Source organism: Medicago truncatula, chromosome 3, assembly GCF_003473485.1.
Source record: "Medicago truncatula cultivar Jemalong A17 chromosome 3, MtrunA17r5.0-ANR, whole genome shotgun sequence".
NCBI lineage: Eukaryota > Viridiplantae > Streptophyta > Magnoliopsida > Fabales > Fabaceae > Medicago > Medicago truncatula.
Genome location: NC_053044.1, coordinates 47,299,986 through 47,320,875, shown reverse-complemented (window position 1 = coordinate 47,320,875; position 20,890 = coordinate 47,299,986). Strand labels below are relative to the sequence as shown.

Here is a 20,890-nt window from a genome sequence, read left to right as displayed (position 1 = left end):
TGTTATCTGATTCCATTCTTCTTTGCTTTCTTCAAAATGCAAATAAGTGTGAAATCACTGAAGTCGATTGTAGTAATTTTGGCTCGAATTCAACAAATTGTTGATATTCTTGTTCTTGAATTAATTAGAGCATCGGGGCGTTCTCACTTCGGCTGACACATTTTGTGTGTTTGGGTGTGATTCAACAGAGTCGGCGGAGCATCTTTTTCTTCATTGTTCAATGGCTGGTTATTTGTGGGCTCTTGTAAGCAATTGGTTGGGTATTTCTTTCGTATACGCTGGTGAACTTCGACATCACTGTCTCCAGTTCACTAAGATGGCCGGAATGCCACTTCTCACATATTCTTTTTTCAGGGTTATTTGGTTTGCCACTATTTGGGTGATTTGGAAGGAAAGGAATAATCGGGTTTTTCAAAATACCGGTTCCGAACTTTTCAACCTCATAGAAATAGTTAAACGTTATTCTTTTTTATGGTTGAGGTCTAAACAGGTGGCTTTTGCTTATTCTTATCATGATTGGTGGAAACACCCTATTCATTGTATGGGTGCTATGTTGTAATTAGGTGGGTTAGGTTAGGTGGTGCTCTTGTTTGTTGGCATCATGACTTTGTAAATTTTTACCCGATGCTCCCCCTTTGCACTCCTTGTGCAGGGTGATCATTGTTGTTTGAGTAATATAATTCCATTTTGATTTGTTCAAAAAAAAGATAATTATATCATAATTTGTCTTTGTTTATACCTAAAAATAATTATCATGTTAGTTTAAATCGGGAAATAATATATTTAGGCGCACACTATTAAAGTCGAACAAGGGTCGATTGATTCGTTTCTCGTGTCTGCTAAAGGGTATGAATGTCTTCAAGACATTATACTTGATCAAAACTTAGTAGAACTAGACAATGAGACATTTAACTTGTGATTTGTGTTTATAGTGTCACTAACTAAAAGAAGCAATGAGCAGGGAGGCACGTTTTGTTGGAGAAAGACGTAGTAATTGGAAGTATAAATTGCAAGGTATTTTAAGGTTGCTGATACAACCACATATATATTAGCGTGTAGGCACGCTTTCTTCCAATTCGCGTGTTTTTTGCTTTCATTCATGTATTTTTTTTGTTGCGAAACAAACCTTACAAGTTCTAAACTTATTGACTTTGGTCCTTGTTACAAAAACACACATGTGGCCAACAGAAAAATGCACATGTGGCTAACAGAGGCTGATGTGATATCCTTCGGGTGTTTCTGAAAATGCTACATTGTACGGGTTTTGTAAAATCATGGTTGCTCACCTTGATTATGCCAAATTAAATACAAAACATGCACTAAATCTACTCTATTATCCCCGTAGTTATTTTTCCTGAGAATATTCCTTTCCTAATGCTTATTTGTAACTGTTACCAAAACTCAAAATTGTTGGTTCCATTGTAGCACGTTATGTTCAAGTAATATACCAATTGGACAAATTTATGGATCCAGAGGTAATTTATTGGATTGATTAAAAAAGTAAAAATACCATCACAGATACTGCTCATGTTAAAATGCTTCAGGATATTTTATATGTTTGGGCGCAGCTTAAAACCTACAATTTCTCACATCTCAACACGTACGCATAGTTTGTATGATTTTCGCCGCTACATCTTTTTAACGAAAAATCAGTAAGAATACCCTTCTGCTCCAAGATTTATTCTAACAAATTCAGACTGCAAAATGTTTATGGTTATAAATACTAGATAGAAAGACTGCCACACAACCAGACTATTGACAAATGAGACTTTCCTTTTGAGGGCCACCCAAAAGCTTGAAAGAATCAGCATCCAATCCAATCTAAAAGCCTCATGATCATTTGCTTTCATCCATGTCTCTGTTTCAGAAACGAAAGAAAAAAACGGCTGTCTACTACTATTACAATAAAAACTGATTTTGAAAAGAAAAACCCACTGCAATTGCCTAACATTTAGGTTACAAACTAATGGTTTAGAATACATATAACCAACATTTTATCCCGCAACAATGAAGAAAAACTAAAGCCAAAATATAAAGCTCTTAAACGTACGCAAGAGATGCAAAGAAAAGGAACAAGATACGCAAACAAAGGGCAAAACAAATCCAAGTAATAGGAAGAGTACACATTGAAGAGAATAAACAGCCTTGGCAGCCAAATTTCTATAATTGCACTAACCCTTCTGAACCTTTTCCACATATGCCTGCAACAAAAAAGAGGAGAGTTATTGTAGGAAATTATGGAAAGGCAACAAGTAACAATAGTCATAGCTGCACACCCAATCAAACGGTGACCAATGTCCCAAACGTAAATGTAGATTCAGAAGCTAACATAAATCTGTAACGGCTAAATACAGCTCAGACATTTGAAATATATAAATCTACACCTTAGCAACAATTACAGTAAAACATAGAGCTCAGAATTAAGATCAATTAGTTGAAAATGAAAAGTCAAAGTTCAATTTAAATTTGTTGTTCTTAATAGAGAAAATAAAGTGCCGTGAGATTTTGTTGAATTGGCAAAATAACCAGACTGGATGAAAATTAAGAAATTGGGTAAATTTATTAGCAAACAGCAGCAGCAAAGCCTTTTCCCTGTATATGCATGGATCAAACGCCATAGTGTAATAATTGGACCATCCTTTATTTGGTATACCCACATAAATACTTCTACAACTACAAGTCTTTTTCACACATGTTAACTTATCTAAACTGGATCATCATTTTTTAAACAGTAGAAGATATCTTTCTTTCTCTCATATGATTTACATTCCTAGATAGCAACAAGGGTTCAATTGAAAAAAGATCATCAAACTAAGCGAAAACTACTTCTATTGTTTTCAGGAAGTGTGACGGTTGAATTTATCTACATATATAAATCTTGGGCAAGCACATTTCTCTGCTCAAATTTTATCCCATTTTTCAGCAAGTGCCCAATCCCATAACATCAAGATTATGCTTTCAAAAACTTCAACGATTTCCGGAGTTTCATCTAAATTCACTTTTACATTTCAAAAGAAAAAGTAGATGACTTGGAATTCTTCAAAAACAAAATGGCAATATGTTAAGACCACTGACTGACCTGTACAAGTTTGTTAAGCTTTGGTTTTGAAAATGACAAATATTGGTCAATTTTTTCTTGTGTCTGCGGAATATTGGCCTCCTGGATGGTACCCGTTACTTTATCAACAACTTTCTTCACAATAGTTTTATAATCTTCTTTAGTGATTTTACCTTCTTTCCAAGTTGGTTTCAGAAGCTCCTTAACAAACTCAGCCAATGCAAATTTAAATGCACGTGATCCTTTCATTTCCTTTGTTTGCTTGGCATCATCAGGTCCAGCATTTTGGTCCATGTTTTGAGGACCGTTCTCTTTGGTACTTTTATGACCATCTTGAGAATTTTTCCTTTCCCTAGCTACCTCTTCATTGTTATCCTTATTGACCACCGTGTTTTGACCAGGCTGCAAATGGATTAGATTATCACTCTTGACATGTTCTGAGGAGGCGCCCTTAATTGAATTACCAAAGTTTTCTCTTCCTGGGGTAGACAACTGTGACAGAATTTCTACTTCAGCAATAGTTTTACTTGGAGGAATGGCTGGGGGTACACCACTTGCATCAGCATTCTTTTGCTCAATACTATCATTCATTGGATCATACTGTTTTGGGAGTTCAACGGCAGGATCTGGCTTGATGCATGTGATTGAAACAGGCATTGCAGGCACTTGAGTTTTTGCTTGGGAAGGACTGTCCTTCAATTCATGAGAATTTAAAGCAGCATATAGCTGCGGCAGCTGCTGACCTGCACCAAGGATATGAGCCAGAGAGGCTGAGAGATTCGTGAGTTGAGCAAGCTGTTCATTGCTTACTACGTTTTGAACTGGAGGATTTATTGAACTAACTTGTGATAAGCCTGAATCCATAATATTTGGTTCTCCGGTGTACTTTTGCTCAGTAGATACTTCCTGGCTGTGTATAGCATCAACAATGCCTTCTCTTGAAGAAAGAATGGGAACATCCACTTGACTTTGTCCAACTGCATGGTAGCTGGAAGTATGCAAAGGATTTACATTGTCTGTATTCTGATTGATGTTTTGTCCTAGAAAAACACCAGTAGAAAGTATTAGGTCTGTGTGAGAATCTGCAGATCTACTTCACATTTATCATCGCATTTCAATGAAAAAACATTATACTTGTTAAATTGTGTTAAATTTACAAGGGCTGCACAGTTACAGGAAGATCAAGCACGTGTTTACCTGGAGCAAGTTGTATTCCGTTGTGTTCAGAGATAGCTAGATATGTACCACCCTGGCTTACATCATGTTCCTTCTGTTTATGTTCTTCCATATGGCTGGAAGATCCCATCCTATAATTCCAATCAGGAGACATTTCTGCATCACCCGGCCAAATGTCCGTTGTACCTATTGACTGGGAACCATGCATGTTGGCACCAGTATTTTCTGCTATCCAAATATCAGCTTCCTTCTTATCACTCAAAATTGGTGGTTTAGCATGCAGCCCGCTCTTATCTAAACCATGCCCCCATCCATCCGTTATAGGCAAATCAGTAAATTCTGGCTCTGTGGCACCTACATTTCCATTTTTATTCTCAATCAGCTTTGCTGCATCAGAGCCAGAAACTGTATCATTCCGCTTTGGACTGTCCTCGACTCTATCTGGATCAGCCATGTCACTATCTGAACCCCACCTATCATCTCTTAGCCTTTTATTTGGACTGATGGAGTCACTCAATTTTCGTCTATCCAACATTTGATGATCTCTACTTGGATTTCTTGTCCATCTATCATCCCTTAATCTTCTAATAGGGCTCCTACATGCTTGCGTATCGTGAGAAAACCTACAATGTTTACCATTTCGACAATTTCCACTAGCAAAAAATTTGCAAGGAGCATCAATAGTGCGGTTAGGCACATGCCGGCCACCGTGCTCAAAAGAATTATCTCTGTGCCTTCTGCCAACTTCTCTTTCTCTAGTGAATTCATCCATAAAAACTTTGCCATATTCATCATTAGATCTACCGCTCTTAAGAGAATAGTCCCTGCTCTCGTGGGTAGTAGGATATCTGGGAGCTCCATCTTCCCTTTCACTAGTGAATTCATTAGATCTACCACTCTTAAGAGAATAGTCCCTGCTCTCATGGGTAGTAGGATATCTGGGAGCTCCATCTTCCCTTTCACTAGTGAATTCATTAGATCTACCACTCTTAGGAGAATGGTCCCTGCTCTCGTAGGTAGCAGGATATCTGGGACCTCCATTTTCCCTTTCTCTAGTGAATTCATTAGATCTACCACTCTTAAGAGAATGGTCCCTGCTCTCATGGGTAGCAGGATATCTGCGAGCTCCATCTTCCCTTTCTCTAATGAATTCATTAGATCTACCACTCTTAAGAGAATGGTCCCTGCTCTCATGGGTAGCAGGATATCTGAGAGCTTCATCATCCCGTTCTCTAGTGAACTCATCCATAGAAACTTTACCATATCCATCAGAATCGTAATCATGCACAAACTTGCAAGATGCTCCCATTCTACAACTGCCTTTTGCAAAATTTATACAAGCTTCATTAGATCTACCCCTCTTAAGAGAATGGTCAACACTCTCATGGGTAGCAGAGTATCTGGGAGCTCCATCTTCCCTGGGCCTACCTTCCCAACTATTCTCACGATTTTGGTTATCATGATGCAGAAAATTGCAATGACTGCCTCTTCTACATTTTCCAACAGCAAAATCTCTGCACGGTCGTGTTGATCCTCCAACCCTCGTCCTTTTTCTACCATCAACTCCTGAATCCCACCTGAAACCACGAGGAGGGCTCCGACTCCGGCTCCGACTGTTCCTGACAATGATCAAAATCCAAGTAAAGACATGTAATTAAAACAAAAAAAATAACTGCATCAAGAAATATTACAACAACGGCCATAATATTATCATCAATATATTCAACAGTGGAAATAATGACATAACTTGAAAACAATGAATACCGCGGCAAAAATATAAACTAGCTTGTGGATGTACTCAACTAAAACAAATACTAGTTAAGAAAAAGCTCTTCAACACAAATATAGACATGGCATAATAGAAGCAGAACATGGCATAATAGATAAAAGATAAATTGTATCTTTAAAACTGCACCTACTGAGCTGTACTCCAGAAGATAAAACTGTTGTTTTAGTTGAAGATATAACTGTTAGACTGCTAGGTTTGACGTATTGGGCCCATAAGCCCGTTTGAGTATAGTTTATATATTTCCTTGTAATCTCATTCTTTTACTAAGATATAAAATTTCTACAATTCTTACATAGTGAATTTGAACATAAGATCACTAGATGTGTGATGTCCAGATCAAATAGATGTCACGTGACTATCACATAATCTTTCATGAAGTATCCAATGGCTGTGCACAGCTCCTCCAGTAAAGTGCAAGTTCTTTAGAAAAAAGAAAAAAAAGGTGTACACTTTTGGTCTTTCTGAACATTGCTATATTAAAATATACACAATAAAGTTTGTCTAAAGTCATGCTCCCACAACAAACCATCAGTATAATATGAAGAAAAAATTATTAAGTTTCCATCAATATCAATATTCAGAAAATAAAACCAGACTTACCTGCTCCAATCATTTTTAGGGGACTGACTGTGTCTCATGTTCCTGCTGTAACTTCCATCAGTGTCCCATTCTCTTCTTGAATTAAAAACTCTATGGTCTTTATGCATAGCATCGTCCTCATTTGAACCTCTGCCTCCATAATAAGATTCCTTTGATGAAAATCCCGTAACAGGTCTTAATTTATCATTTCCTTCCAAATAAGCCCATTCTGAACTATTGCTACCAGCAACATCTGCAGAGGACCGTCCAGACCGCATTTGCTTGCTACCAGGTGAAAATTTGTGCTCATCACTCAAATCCCACTTTGAAGAGTGCTTTCTGCCAGTTCCACTCATGTCAACAATAGAGCTTCTCTTTGAATAATGCAGTGTGCTCTGAATTAACAACAAAAAATAATAAATCAAAAGAAACCAGAAATCTATCCTCATTCTTCAACTAATTTTTGTACACGAGACTAGAAGATACAAGAAAAACTAGGAAAGAATACACAAGAAGCATCAATAGAAAAAAAGAAAGAAAAAAAAACAAGCAGCAAAGAAAAACATCTATCCCATAAAGAACCAATTCGCTGCAAGTTCTATACATTTCATATGGATATAATGTAATGAGGAGAAAAATATTACGTTGTTTTTTCAAATTCTATGCTAGAATCAATCCAATTTCATAGAGTACAGCAGACAGATTGGATGAATTCATATAAGGAACAACCAACAGGGTTTTCAACTAGCACCAAAAACACAAGTGTGTCTGTTCTATAGACCACGTAGGTCGAACGTGCTAGAAAGATAAGAAAAGGGGTAAAATATAAATTTTATTAAGGGAATAAATCAACATGCAACTTCTAACTTAAGAGGCACATTTTATCCAACCAATTTTTGTATTTACGATTTCATCAAAATCAGGTGTTGTTTTGACGCAGACGCAATGCCAATAGTACAAACAATACGGATGGCATTTTGAATAATTACAAAACCTTGTAATGATTTCATGCTAAAAATGCGGATGGATTTTACAAATTTTGTCTGCACTATTATCTTAATATATTTTGGCTAAAAACTATTAATGAGCAACTGGCCATTGATCATAAATATTTATGTTCCTTGAATTTCAGTTCTACTATGCAATAGAATTGAAATTAATTTTCAACCCGTTCATTATCCAAAATGAGGAAAAATTGCAACCTTTCATTTACCCTCCCTGCTTTCCATGTTCCATTTTCCACCTTCAAGTAAGGTCAGAGATAAAATCCAAAATTTGGAGGTGGAAGATTTCATTCAAAGCAAGCAAGAGTGAAACCATAAGAGTCAAACCAGATTTATAAAGAGTCACCCAAAGATTCTTCCAATACCGCGATAAGATTAGTCAATAAGGAGGAGAGAGCGCATCAGGGCATATCACCCAATAATAAAACCCAAAAAATATAAGGCCTCATAGTAAAAAGGAGTGTGTTTAGTCATTGTTATCCTAATAAAAAATAAAACTATATGATAGACCGCAGACACAAATATCAAAATTAGGCCCAAAACACTTTTGCAAGTTTATTCTCACGGAAAAGTGGGGATTAATTCCTATTGCAGGAAAATAAGTTATAAAGAAAATAGATTTGTGGGGATTTTCCAAACAGGATGGTTAGTCTGGGGAGGAGGAGTTTCTTTCACCTTTTCAGCTGAGTTTGGGACCAGATATTGAGCTTTAATCTTACTTTATTTTATTTTTAATTAATTTTCTCTGTAGTCAGCAGTGATTCAATCTCCAAGATTTTTCCTATCAAATACAAATATATTAATCATAACGAAACTTCCCATTTACTTAGAATTAAATATGTTAAGAGGAGGGAGAAGGGAGTACTGCCTTCTACATTGCAGCAGAACAAATCCACCTTCCACAGGAAATGGAGGCTGGACTTTAGCCAAGGAGGCAAAAACAAATAAAAAAACATAGCTATGCATGACCTCCAATAACACAGCCTAGAGTGAAGCTTTAGATTTCCATGCCACATTTTTCGTAATCTTTGTTCCCTGCAACACGTGGGACGGTCTCTGCAGCACCAAGTTATCCTTTTTTCTCCATGTCCTCGAGCCAATTAAATCACATCTGAGGTAAAAAAAAAAAAAAAGCCTTGAAATCAACTTCCAAATGAACCTCACCACTACCAATGGGAGAACTCGAGTATGAATAATTCACAGATGACACCGGATTAACATGGAAAGAGGATCTAAATAGCACAGCAATTGCAGTAGTTTGAGAGACAAAGAGTAGAGGTTGAATGGGTGTCCTATAAATTGACTCATGAGAAGATAGTTTTGTGAGGTTGAATTGGGATAACAAGCTTTGGCCATAATACCAAACACCTCTGATACTGTTTACTGCTCGCAATCATATTTTTCTTATATGATACATCAAACTCAATCTAAGCATTTCTTAATGAATGCAAAAACCTACTAAATACATAAACCTTTAGCGATGCCACTGGCTTGCAAGTCTCAAATCAGATGGAGACTCTTCCTGGCCACACACAACTGGTAGGTGTATTAATAATGAGGGCATATGCCAGGGCAGGAAAACTGATGTCAAGTTTATTTGAGCAAGAAGATAACAAAGATGCTTTTCATCTTCAGTCAGACAAATACACAAGTCTAGTTCTTCCAAAGCCTATGTATATTCTTCAAACACCGAAAGATCTATATTTGTGATGTAAAGGCATTTGTACAGCATTTTTACAACATCTAGGATTTGATGCATCTCTTTCGATTTTCGAAGCACTCAAAAATTGGCCACTTAAATTCAGATCAAAGCTGCAATGTGTATTGCATTGATTTTCTCCAATTCTTTTCTTGATGCACAAAGGACACTAATGAGTCAGGTAAAACTTAATAGATAAGATGACACGTCATTTCCTGTCATTGAACTAGCCGGTGGTTTATTCAAATTGAAATATATTGAAGGATTCCGCCTTCCAAGACTATTGGAATTTGGAATTTATTGAAGGATTCTCCCTTTCAAAACTATCCAATATCAAATTGATTAGTGAGTTAAATATCCAAAATTGCTCTTGTGGAAGGATCAAGTGTCGTTTGAAACTTTTATATCAGCTACTTGGATTGAACTTGGTAACACCTCCACGCATTGATCACATGAAATTACTGCAGAAAAATTGTATCTCATATTAGCACTTGGAATAACGTACTCTTACTGAGATACATAGAACTAAAGCACATAGGAAGGAGACCACCGACCCAATTATGGAACTACCTAATGACTAACGTCTGCCAGTTTTCATGGATCAAAGCCTAAAGAATGTGGGTTCAAAAATAATGATGATAATAAGTTTCGTTCAATGTTTTAGTACATTAATGGTATGGTCAACAGGTGGAAGTGACGAAATAAGTTTCCTTCCACGGATATAAGTTGAATAATTAGTGGGGAATCGCGGAAAACAAGACAGTGATTTCACTGGATAATAAGTTATAATAACAGATGAGAAAGAGTTTTATCAAAAATTGTTGTTATTGTTAGTCTAAAAGAAAGCACACGCGATGAGAAGAAGAGAAGTTTCTGTGAATTTGCGAACGGATGCTTATTCTCGTGTCTCCAATGTTCCCTTTCAGTATAGGCGAATACGATACGCAGTAATCTTCAGCATAAACGATATTGATAACACTAAGAATTCATACACGAGCAATATATATTCGAATATCACCACAGCAAATTCAAATTCAAGCACATACGCATCAAAACCAATTAACGATAAGCAAAATTAGGTTTTTTTCGATAAACTAAATTAGATTTTTTTTTCTGGATAAAGTGAATTAGGTATTGAAAAGAAAGTGAAAATTGAAATTAAGGGAGATAAAGTAAACCCTAGATAAAGACATAGTAAGGTTGAGAGAAGACTTACAGGTGAGAGAGTGATGATGAACAGTGCGTTGAGATAGAAACCCTAGATGTCGGCGGGGAATTTTGACATGTCGAAGCTGCTTAGAGAGAGAGAGAGAGAGAGAGAGAGAGAGAGAGAGATTCCTCAACAAAGATCTACGATGGATTTGCCTTTTCTTCTTTGCTCTCTATGTTATAACAACTAGTGTAACGCCCCGTGTCAAGCACGGGATACATTTTATTTAAATTTTTTTAATATGATTTAAATTTTAACAGATTCTTTAAATATTATTGTTTTTGTTTCTTTTCAATCATAATTTTGGCGCGTTATGTGGTATTTTATTTTCGTATTTAAAATTGAACAATAAATAATCATTTATTGAGATCAAAAAGTTAAATTTTTAGATGACTATTTTTGTGAGAGTGATAAAATAATCAACAAAAGTACAATTAAATCCAAAAGATAAAAACACTATAAATAATTAATATATTTCTAAAAAATTAACTAATTAGTAAGAGTTTGTATAAGCTTTGGTTTGTCAGTCATTCAATATATCAAATGGATATGATTACTATGTTTTAATTTTTCACTCTTAATAAAAATATTAATTTTTTACTTAATCACAATGATCTCTATGATCGCAATTATAAATAAAAAAAACCTAAATTCAAAATTTTAGTTACATCTATTATTTTTATTGGTTTCATAAATAATATTCATTGACATTATTTTTTTAATTTATCAAAATAAGCACATTTTTGAATAAAATTTACCTCATAAATATATGTATATTTTGTATTTCATTAAAAAAAATGAATTTTTATGTTAAATTTTGAATATAAAAAAAGCATTAACAAATGATGTTTGGTTTTATATTTGTGAACAAAAAATAAGTTTAAAACACGAAAACAATATTTTTAAAATAATAGGTTATCGCTAATTATTCACACTTAGGGAAACTTAATTTTTGTATTTACTTTAGAATTTGTGTAAAGTTTAAGACATAAGTAAATTGTAAATTGAAAATATGGAAACTGATTTTTTTTTTATTGAAGTGTCAATACATGCAACAAAAACGATTTGTTCAATTGAAAATTGAAATTCCTAAGACAATAAAAGAGGTGCCCTGCATCACCATACAAAATAACATTATACCAAAAGGTGTGCAAACTTTACCAAAATAGACCTGTAAAAATAAAAAAAAACCTTATTAACATTCTTCAACTCCTCAATAGTGGTCCTAGGAGTAAGTAAGAGAAACTACTCATTTACAGGTATGCGAGATGAATTTGGTAATTGGATCAATCCCGATATAGGAGAATTTGTATTGCACTAAGAAAGCTATAATAAAAAGTATCAATCAATAATATTATAACTTAAGAAAAAAAAATGTTATAATATTATTGATTGATACAAAAGTATATGAATCAAGTATACTTTAGTTATAATATTCAATCCCGATGTAGGAGAATAGTAATTTGGTTTTCCTATCATTAAGATTCAAAAGTATATGAATCAAGTATATATATTCGTATAAACAAACAATCACAATTGCTAGTCATAAATTATTACCTTGAAACAATTTAACTTTTGTCAACATAATGGCTACAACAACATTTTGAGATTCACCGGAAGATAGGAAAGAGTTCAGCTCTTCAACATACTCTCCAAAAAGAGTACATTTAAAACGGTACGTACCTATTTAAAATTGTCAAAGATTATACAAATATTAATAAAAATATTATAATACACCGTCTTGAAAAATTACAATTACAAAAAAAAAAAAAAAAAATCAAACCTACCCATTTGAATCCAATTCAATGACATTCATTTTAGTTTTTACACCATCTCTTTCGTACTCTTTTTCAACTCCAACTCCAATCATGACTCCAATTACATCTGCATATATAACACACATTAAAATATCGATCAAATTACTATTTATTATTAAAAGAATATAACGTACAATTGAATCATATTAAACAAAACATTTTATTAATTCAATATATAAATTATTGTGTTATTTTTGTAAGCAAAAATAATATTTAAAATAATCTACATGAAGAAAATTATAGTCACTTACCAACTAAGTAGTTGTTGTCGTAAGATTCATTGAAAACATCAGGTGCAGGTGTAAACGAATACACGTTTGTTGGGACCAAAACAGTTTTAGATAGTTTGACTTTTGTGTTGATTGTGAAATTCAGTTTGTATTCGTTGCGTGATGGTCGATACGAACCAATGTTGCTAGCAACATTAAATGAGGAAATCGTGAACACCATTCCCTCTTGGAGTTGATTCTTGAACTTGTAGATCAATGTTCTTCGTATAGACGCACCAATTCGATCACCCTAGATAAAAAAGATGAGAACACTCTACTTTAAACAAAAAAATACTAAAAAAACAAAAAAGAAAAATGATATGAAAAAGGTACCTTTCGATCAATTAGAACCAACTCCATGGAAAATGGTAGTTTTTTATTTTTGTAGTCTTGACCAAACCAAGCACGAACAACCCTCACAACCAATGTCCACGATTGTTTTCTTGGCGAAACATTAGAGATGAAGTTGTGTTTCGTTGACATTTTCCTTTGCAATAGAAAAATTACAGAAATAGTTTAGAATATAGATATCAGAGCACCAAAGAACAGAAAACGAAGAACTATATTTTGTGATTGTTGTGTACTCATACCCAAAATCTCTACTATTTATATAGAAAAATAGTACCATAACGGTTAATATAAATTAATTATCAATTTGATCGTTCTAAAATTAATATTATCAACATCTTTAATATTATAAAACGTGCATTAAACAATTAAATTATATTTCATGTAACGTACAAAAAATTAACTTCATAACATTTGAAATTTAATTTAATATTTAATAATATCTTATAAATAATTATGTAATATAGTTTTGTAACAAACAAATTAATTATATAACCTTAAAAACTAATTAATACAATTAATTTTTTAATTAGTAGGTTAATGCCTTACTGTAACGTCCCAAAATTCAAAATATAATTTATTCAATTTATTTATTATAATTTTGTAACCAACCAAATTTTGAATGTTACATATAAATGTTAATTGAATACTAATTAGATTAATAATTATTTGATTTGTAACGTTCAAATTTTTATTGTAAAATATAAATTTTAATCGAAACAGTAATTATATTAATCATTATCTGATTGTAACCAACTATTTACTTTATGTACAATTTAATGTTAAATAAAAAACGGTTTTTAATAATAATTAAAATTATTAAGCTTGTATTAAAAATTAGGAGGAATTTTAGGAACATATGCCAAGTAGGCTTTTGATGAGGTGGACATCCTTAGAGGAAAGGAATTTGAAATAGGCTATTTGTAAGAACTCTAAATTGTTAGTATAAAGATTGCGTGTTTTATTATTTTTTTCGATTTTAAAATCTTAATCGCACGGCGGAATGTTTACTGTGAGACTCAGAACTATTCAGCACAAGATTTAAGCACACTCAAAAATCAAAAATATTAAAAATTAATTAAGTAATTAGATTTTTTGTAGGAGATTTCAAATAATTGACTGGTATCCTTTAAAAAATATATATATATATATATATATAATTGACTGGTATTTCCCGTGAGTTTAAGTTTTGTAATATATACGGTTAGAATTTCGAACAACAAGTGAATTTTTAACTACGAAATTACTTGATAAAAAATGCTAAATTATTTTTTTGGTCCTTTAACTATTTAATTAGTATCGGTTTGGTCCCCTAACTAAAAATTGATTTATTTTTGTCCTTTAAATTTCTCTCCGTTACACATTTTGGTCATTTCCGTTAGTTTAATTAAAAAAAATAACATTAGGATTTATGCAATCATCAGCTTCATTCAACTTCTTCATCATCTTCCTCATCCACTTTCATCAACCCTCATACAAAAAAACCCAGCAAAACAAATCGTTTTTATTCCTCCCTTCTCAATTGATTCACTTCAACCCAAATCCCTAACCCCTCTTTTATTCTTCCATTCCCAAATTCATCAATAGTCATCGTGTCTTTCCCATTCAAAATTACTTATGCTGAAAAAATCATTGCTTTAGCCTCTCAACTTATAATGAATTCAAAATTCCATCTCTTTCCAAATTTACCAAAGAAATTCATGAACATCTAACAACCTGGCTTCAGATCCGCACCATCACCGTCTTTTTCCTCTCGCTGTCACCATCGATATGCTGGCCACCGTGACTACCTCCCTCATCACTGTACCGCCGCGAAAACCAAAACAATCATCACTTTCTCAACCCCACTTCTAAACGAAGGCAGCAACAACAACCAACAACAATAAACGAAGAAGAAGAACCCACAACAGCAACAAATCTACGTCAATGAAATCTGATGTTATTCTTTGTACTAAATTGATCAAGGTTTTTTTTTTAATTTGATTAAGGGGTTATTCTTTGTAATAAATGAAATCTGATGTTATTGTTTCTACATCAATAACAAATCTACCTTTGCCTTTTTTTTTACTAGTTTTTCAAGTTTTTTTTTTTTCTACATGGGATTAGTTGATGAATACAATCAAAAAAACATTGTTTGTTCTTGCCGTTATTGAATGTTTTATTTCTATTTTCCAAAAATTGATGAATACAAATTCCAGTCAATGACAAAATGACACTTGTATAAACCCTAACGTTTTATTAATTAAACTGACGGAAAGTGTAACGCCCTCCTTGAATTATTTAATTATTTAATTGAGTCTAGAAGTTATTAAGATGAGTTTATATTATATTTATATAATATATGTGTGATTTATATGATTTATATGATGGATGTGATTTTATGTGATTTATGAGGAGTTATGACTTATTTTAATGTTTAATAAAATAAGATTTGAAAATAAAATAAATATTGAGTTTAGGGGTTGTTTTGAGATTTTAGAGAGTTTTGGGGGAGAAAGAGAAATAAGATAAGATAGATGGAGGATAAATAAATAGGGAAACCTAGTTTAGAGAAAAACATTTGTACGTACGATCAATTTTAGAGAAAAAGGGAGAAAAAGCCAAGAGAATGGAGAAGACCTAGAGGGGCTGCGATTTTCATTGTTAAGGTAAGGGTGAGACTAACTTTGCAATTCTATTAAGTCTGTGATTCAATGGTTAGGTTTAACATGATTTAGGATGAATTTAAGAGGAATCGGAAATTAGGTCAAAATTGTAGAACTTGATGATTAAACGGTGAAAAGTTGTTAGATTGATGTAGAAATTGTCCCTAGACCTTAGATAATGATTATGATGAATTCTGGAATCAATGTTAGGCTTAAAACCATGAGAATTAATGATTTTTCATAAAAACTGCACTTCTGCCCGTAGCGACATTCATCGCTCGCCTCCCGAGCCATGATCCTCGCCACGATGAGTGATGAACTTCATCGCTCGCCACGCGCGCAACCTTTCCCCGCCTCGCGGGTTGCACGTCGTAACTCGCCATAGCGAGCAGCTGAACTCGCCTAGCGAGCTTGACCAGAGAGCATGCAAGATTTCATGATTTTGACTTTTTAGTTGATCCTTAGATGCTTTTGAGTGCCTGAGCATGTCTAATAATGATTAGGAAAGAATGTAGGATGAGATTGATGATGAGTCATTTATTATCCATTTTTATATGTTATTTAGTTTAGTTTTAATTAGATTTAAGTTTATTTTATATTAGTATTATTTCCTTTTTGAGATAGTTTACTACAAATTGCATTTTATTATATTTCAGGAACGAATATTGGATGGATTGAGTCTTGGAGCAAAAGAAAGAGACTTTGAGCTGATTCAGTACGAAAATACGAAGATTCGGAGACAAAAATATGTCTACCCCAAAGTCAGAAGCTTGGCACGGCCCGTGCTAGCATTGGCACGGCTGTGCCACCCTCCAGAGTCACTTTTGCTGCTTTTGCTTAGATTTTAAGCTACTCTATTTTAGCCCGCAATTTCTTGTGGAACATTCTAGTAATGTAATTGCTTAGATTTTAAGTCGAATGTATGCTATAGAGTAGCTAGCCATCACAAATATTCATTTTTTGTTCTCGGAAATAATAAGTGACAATTGTTTCTTTGAATAAAAGTTCACCTTTACTTTCTTGTTATTTACTTTTATGCTTTCTCTCTTCTTCTTCATGTCTACGATGAACATTAGTGAGTAGACTTCTCTTGTCTTGGGATTGTTGGATAAGTCTAATGACATAATCCTAATCAAACCAAGCTTTAAACCTTAATCTTATGTAACCCTAATCTCTAATCTAAATTCACCGTTTTAACATGAATTAACCATTATCAAACTGTGGAAACGAAAGTGGAGGGTTTGATAATTGTTAATCCATCATCTCAAATATCAATTCATAAAACGAAAGTGGAGTTTTGATATTCGAACAAGTGAATTTAGACAAAGATTGTAAAGGCAGCGAAATAGTCTTTACAATCTTTGAGACATATAGTTTCGAACTTCAAGGATTCTAAATTGTGATCAAGTCAGCAAAATAGGCTTGATTGCAACTTAGGACCAAAATCTAATAGTAATCAAGTCAGCGAAATAGGCTTGGTTGCTAGAGGAACAAAAGAGAAACTGTCTTTAGAAGTTAGGTCTAACATAAGGTTATAAGTTTAATAGTTTGGTTTGTGAAGAACTTGTTAATTAGATAAAACAATAATCCCAAGACACCTCTTTTATTTTATCTTTTTATTTTCTTTAAATTAAAAATTCAAACTTTAATCTCAAACTCTAATCTAATCATTATTTAAAGTTAATTGAATTCATAACTCCCTGTCGGCACGATACTCATCTTTTTACTACTTCGGTAAGACCGCGCACTTTCGGTTTTATCCCATCAATTGAACCTGGAAAGATTGTAGAATGAAACTTGTGGAATTCTGACCTGAACTCGCCACAGCGAGCAAAGGCCCTCGCCTCGCGAGTGACCCAGAAACAGAGTGTCTTGTTAGGTTTTGCGACCTTTGTTACACGAGTTGTTGAGAGTTTGACTTTGGGGTAGTATTGGGACTTAACGAGGATGTTAATTATAATCTGTGAAGCTGTTTAAGATGTGTTGATGTTGATTATGTTGTGATATAATGTTATGTGCATTACTTGAAGTATAATTGAATATTTAAGATGATGTTGACTTGCAATTGATATTATTATGTCATGCTGTTTTTGTATACTGTCTATGTTGTTGTTGTTATTTAACTAAGCTGCATGAGTCGGTTTAAGTTGATGAAGATAATGATGTTCCAAATTATTGGATTATATAAGAGGTTGTCGAATTAAGATGTTTAAGAGGTCGAGTCCATGCATTAACATTTCATTGTTGGGGGCTTGATGCCCTGGAGCTTTGTACTCAACACGAAAGAGCTTTAGCTCAAATAGCGATGGGGGCTTGATGCCCTGGAAGTATATTAATACTCAAATAGCGATGGGGGTTTGATGCCCTGTATTGGTACCACATGCATATAAGAGGTCTAAGTTGCATAGTTGCATTTGTTGAGTCGAAGATGATAAGTTATGAAGTTGTGATTACTTATATGAATTGTTAACGAAGTAATTTATGATATATTATTATCTATGATGAATAATAAGATGTTTTTATGTTGTTAAATATAATTGTTGAATTATATGCTTAATATTATTGTTTTGTGAAATCTCACCCCTTCTGCTTGGAAATGTTGCTCTTCGTATGAGTAACTTGCAGGTGATCAAGAATAGGTTGCTGTGTTTGCTGTCATGAGTGGCATTTCTTCACTGAGTCTTAAGTTGCTCTGATATGTAACGGGATGGGATCTTTAGTGGCTATTTCTCTTTCCTTTGTGCATATGCTATGTTTTCATGTTGTTTAAGTGAACTTATGAGATGATTTTTATGAGGCCTGCGTGCCAAGACAATTTATGTTGAAGAATTTTATCCGGTGCTATTACGTTGATGATTTATGTTGAAGGATACATTATTATTTATCTATTTAAGATTTTTAAGAAGTGTGATATCACACTTCTTTTTTTCTTCAAAAAAATAAGTGTGATATCCCGTTATATGTTGTTTACTCTGATAAATGTTTATGAAATTTTTAAGTTGGGAAAACGGAGTTTTACAGAAAGGACCAAAACGTGTAACGGAGAGAAATTTAAGGGACCAAAATAAATCAATTTTTAGTTAGAGGATCAAACCGATACTAATTAAATAGTTAAGGGAAAAAAAACAATTTAGCCTAAAAAAATAATTACTTGTATGTATACTTTTGATATGTGCTTTTTTGACAACTTCCGCCCTTACAATTTTTGTTTTGCCCTTGAACATAATTGAGAGATACGAATTAATTGGGTGGATTTCGGAAATTATATTTCTAACGGTTGAATTTATATGACAAAACATTGAATTATTTTGCCAATTACGGTTTTTTTTTTTAGTTTTCAAAGTTGCAAAAACATTTGGAATTTCGCGTCCAATGTAAAAATCGTCTTTTCTCTTTTCCCTTTCTTTCTTGTCAGTCGTCGCCAAAACCCTAGTTTCTTCTCCTTCATTCACTAAAGATGGGTGATTTAGGGTCAATTTTTGACCAAAGTCACCCTCTAACTCGCTTTTCTCTTTCCCTTTTATTGAAATAAGTGATTTTCACATCTATTTCGTTTTTTATTTTGTGATTTCGTCATCTTCGTGCGATGTTGGTTTGTTCGTCGTATTTTGTGCGACATTGTTTGTTTTTCTTGTTTCTCTCAGGTATTTAATCAGTTTAGATTGTCAGATCAACTTCGATTCAGTGCAGATCCAATCAATAACTCTGGCGTCATCCACGTTGCAGATCCGAAGACGTGGTTATTCCGAAGATTTAAATATAATCATATGTGTAGGCATTTGTACTTTGCCGTTTTATGATATTAACATGGATGTTGTGAGTCTGTTCACAGATTCATTCTTTTTATTTTTAGCAAATTTACATTATATCGATGTACTCTATCAATTTGAATGAATGAATATCATCTATTTTGTAAAAAAAAATAAAAAAATTGCAAAACATTTTCTTTGCTGCCCAATTTCACTTCTCTTAAATCTTGATTTCCAACAAATAAATACGACATTCTTCGGATTTGTTGCTAGATTCCTCTACAACACAACATGTGTTCACATCTGTCAATTTTATTTTATTTTTAAATCGTAGGGTTGTTTATGTTGTTGATGAAATATATATTATACGGTTTGTCAAATTTTAGGGATTGTTGATGGTATATGAATGATTCATTGGATAATCATATTTTTGGTCTTCAATTGTGTAAGGAGTAGCTATAATTGTCACTTAATGTATCAAAATTTTAAAATAGTCATTGATTGTGCATTTTGTTAGTCAAAATAGTCTTTGACGTTAAAATAATTCATCAATGATACATTAACTCTTTCTCTCAAAAAAATGATACATTAACATTTTTAATGTAGGACCAAATAGAGGGGCGGATCGAAACATTTGATACATGTGGGGCTAAAATAGTTCCTCAATGTATCAAAATTTTACATTGTCTCTGATTCTACACATCGTTAGTCAAAATAATCTCGAACATTAAAATACTTCATTAATATTGTCCCTCGTTAGTCATATTAGCCCTTCAATATACTTACTTATTGTCACTTCATGGACTATTATGACTAACAAAGTACAAAATCAAAGACTATTTTAAAATTTTAATACATTGAGATACTATATGACTATTTATTACCCATAAATGAGAAGGTGTTTATTAGCATACCACACCTAGTTGTAAAAGATAAAAAAAACCATTTCTCTTTCTTCATTAGTGATTGAATGCATATGTCTCTTAAAGACATTTCATCACATACACACAACATATTAGAACATGTTTTCCTACTGAGGAACATGCTGCATCTGTACTCACGCCATATGCCTTTAAGTTGCTTCAACATGAGATTGAGTTATCTACAAAATATGCAGCAACTGAAATTGACAATGGTTCTTATATTGTGCAATATCATACAAAGTTTACGGTGGACGTCAAGTAAGTTGGTGGCAACATGATGTTATTAGGCTTGTACATATTGTGTTCTATAATGGAACTGAATAGGCACACCTATGGGACTGAAATCTTGAAGTTTTTACTTTTGAGTTTAGCGTCATAGCTTATGCAATTTCGGAACAACTTTGAGTGTTTTTTTGTTGGGGGTCGTTGTTTTTATGTTTTCGTTCGTTTTGTGGCGGTTGATTTTGAGATGTTACGCCTATATGCGACATCCTTGATTTTGGCTATGTAACTATTTTAGATGCTCCCTGGACCTTCGTAATCCTTGTACATGACCTTGTCCTTAATCATATCTGTTGTTTCAAAAAAGAAGTTGTTATATAGTAGTACTTCTTTATGATAGCA

General features: G+C 33.4%; 1 protein-coding gene across 8 annotated transcripts; it reads right to left on the bottom strand.

Moving 5' to 3' along the window:
* Nucleotides 1–1,815: 1,815 nt before the first annotated feature.
* Nucleotides 1,816–10,676, bottom strand: LOC11435032 (zinc finger CCCH domain-containing protein 38). 8 transcript variants are annotated; one of them, XM_024779123.2, is made up of 6 exons: nt 10,522–10,676; nt 7,805–9,766; nt 6,624–6,997; nt 4,256–5,853; nt 3,080–4,098; nt 1,816–2,201 (listed from the first exon to the last, which is right to left on the bottom strand). In XM_024779123.2, the coding sequence occupies exons 3-6, from the start codon at nt 6,956–6,958 to the stop codon at nt 2,172–2,174; spliced, it is 2,982 nt and encodes a 993-aa protein (XP_024634891.1). In that variant the 5' UTR covers nt 6,959–6,997; nt 7,805–9,766; nt 10,522–10,676; the 3' UTR covers nt 1,816–2,171. The 8 variants fall into 8 exon arrangements, with proteins under 8 accessions (XP_024634891.1, XP_024634897.1, XP_024634892.1 ...); XM_024779129.2 differs by having other exon boundaries at nt 4,256–5,847; XM_024779124.2 differs by having other exon boundaries at nt 8,282–9,766.
* Between the last annotated feature and the right edge of the window lie 10,214 nt (nt 10,677–20,890).

What these genes read in the sequence shown, in the direction of transcription:
- LOC11435032 (XM_024779123.2), bottom strand. Translation starts at nt 6,958, where the DNA reads ATGAGTGGAACTGGCAGAAAGCACTCTTCAAAGTGGGATTTGAGTGAT. An exon ending in CCTAAAAATGATTGGAGCAG is followed by an intron (nt 5,854 to 6,623) that starts GTAAGTCTGGTT and finishes GATCATTGTCAG; the next exon opens with GAACAGTCGGAGCCGGAGTC. An exon ending in AGCTTAACAAACTTGTACAG is followed by an intron (nt 2,202 to 3,079) that starts GTCAGTCAGTGG and finishes TTTTTGTTGCAG; the next exon opens with GCATATGTGGAAAAGGTTCA.